Raw genomic sequence first — 2,021 nt, forward strand, 5'->3', positions numbered from 1 at the left:
GTACGGTCTCTTACACCGCCTCACCTTACCTTGGCCTCGGGATCACGGGACAACCCCACGTGACATTGGGACAATGCCGGAGCAGCTCCCTCAAGTTGGAGTATGGCCAAGGTGGTGCTTCCACCCCAAAGACCCCAAAGCGGGGTTGGGACCTCCTTCCTGTAGCCTCCACAGGCTGGTGGCACCTGGTGGCACCTGGTGTCACCTGATGGCACCTACCATCCCTTCCTGACTCTGTGCCCAGTTTTGCTGGGAATTGGTGGGAATGGGAGCGTTTCTATCCGGGAATGTCCGGCTGCTGGCGGGATCTCCCCAGGAAGGTTCCCGTGGGAATCATCCACCCGGCCCGCTCTGCCCACAGGCGCTTCCTGAGCTTGGCTGACAAGGACCAGCACCACTCATCCCGTACCAGGCTGGACCGGGAGAGGCTCAAATCCTGCATGAGGGAGCTGGTGAGTGGGAGTGGATCCTAAAAAGGCTCCAGGAGAGCTGGAGAGGGACTGGGAAYGAGGGATGRAGRGACAGGACACAGGGAATRGGGTCACASTGCCAGAGGGCAGGGATGGRTGGGATWTTGGGAAGGAATTCCCRKCTGGGAGGGTGGGAGGGGCTGGCACAGGGTGTTCAGGGAGGCTTTGGGAGGATCCCTGGGCAGGGCTGGCATTTGGTCCATGGATTCACTGGGTTCCTGTCCCTCCTGTTCCCCCAAACTTCTGTCCCTGGGGCAGCTCTGCAGGATTCCCCAAATTCCCCCAAAACCTCTGTCCCTGGAGCAGCCCTGTAGGGTCCCCAAATTCTACCCAAACCTCTGTCCCTGGGACAGCTCCGCCCTGCAGGGTCCCCAAATTCCCCCTCCCAGCCCCTCTGCGATCCCAAATTTCTTTCCGGAGTCTGGAGGAGGGGAAGCAGCGCAGACCCGAGCRGGACCGCAGTGGGACCCGAATGGGATTCGGGCTCCTCTGCTCAGGATCCAACCCCAAACCCTCGACCCACAGGGACAGAGGTTTGGGGGAATTTAGGGACCCTACGGGGCTGCCCCAGGGATAGAGGTTTGGGGGGATTTGGGGAATCCTGCAGAGCTGCCCCAGGGACAGAGGTCTGGGGATTTTAGGGACCCTACAGGGCTGCTCCAGGGACAGAGGTTTGGGGAAATTTAGGGAAATCTGCAGGGCTGCCCCAGGGACAGAGGTTTTGGGGTTTTGGGGACCCTGCAGAGCAGAGCTGCCCAAGGGACAGAAGTTTGGGGGAAATTTTGGGAACCCTACAGGGCTGCCCCAGGGACAGAGGTTTGGGTGGAATTTGGGGAACTTGCAGGGCAGAGATGCCCCAGGGACAGAAGTTGGGGGGAATTTGGGGAACCTGCAGGGCAGAGCCRCTCAAGGGACAGAAGTTTGAGGGGAATTTGGGAAACCCTACCGGGCAGAGGTGCCCCCAGAAGTTTGGGGGTCTTTAGGAACCCAGGGACAGGGGTCTGGGGATGGTGGCCCTGGTCCAGCCAAGGATGGGCAGGAGAGATGGACAAGGACCCGGTGGCTTCTCCAGCTGGCACAGCCAAGGACACCAACTTCAGCTGCATCCCAGAAAACCTGGAATTGTTAAATTCCACACGTTCACGTGGAAAATCCCAGGGCCAGGTGCTGGGAAACAGCAGGAGCAGCACCTTCCCTAAGCCACCCCTMAATTCCCCAAGCTCAGGTGACACCTTTGTGGGGTCACCTTCTCCTGGGCGTCTCTGCCCTCTCAGAGCCCTCCCACGCCAAGGTCAGCCCACAGGAGGTGATCGAAGGTGTCCACCCCGCTGTGGTGGCATTGAGGTGTCCTTCCCGTGTCCCTGCAGGAGAACATGGCCCAGCAGGCCACAACCCTGCGCTCCCAGGTCAAGAGGAACACCATGAAGGACAAGCTGAAGCTGGTGCAGAACTTCCTGCAGAAGCTGCGGTTCCTGGCGGATGAGGTTGGTCCATCATGGGCAGGAGGAGACAGAAATCTGGGATGGATGGATGGATGGATGGATGGATGGA

The 2,021-nt window shown here is 59.8% G+C and overlaps 1 protein-coding gene across 1 annotated transcript in view; it reads left to right on the plus strand.

Moving 5' to 3' along the window:
* LOC130586160 (otoferlin-like) overlaps positions 1-2,021 on the plus strand; it is a gene marked incomplete at both ends in the record, with an annotated part of 101,375 nt that overhangs the window by 65,326 nt on the left and 34,028 nt on the right. The window contains 2 exon segments of the mRNA XM_057386880.1: positions 362-452; positions 1,838-1,954. Of these exon segments, the coding sequence (XP_057242863.1) occupies positions 362-452; positions 1,838-1,954 (208 nt within the window).

The sequence above is a fragment of the Malurus melanocephalus genome, unplaced genomic scaffold (genome assembly GCF_030028575.1).
Source record: "Malurus melanocephalus ecotype Western Australia unplaced genomic scaffold, MMel_1.1 scaffold_1088, whole genome shotgun sequence".
Taxonomy (NCBI): Eukaryota; Metazoa; Chordata; class Aves; order Passeriformes; family Maluridae; genus Malurus; species Malurus melanocephalus.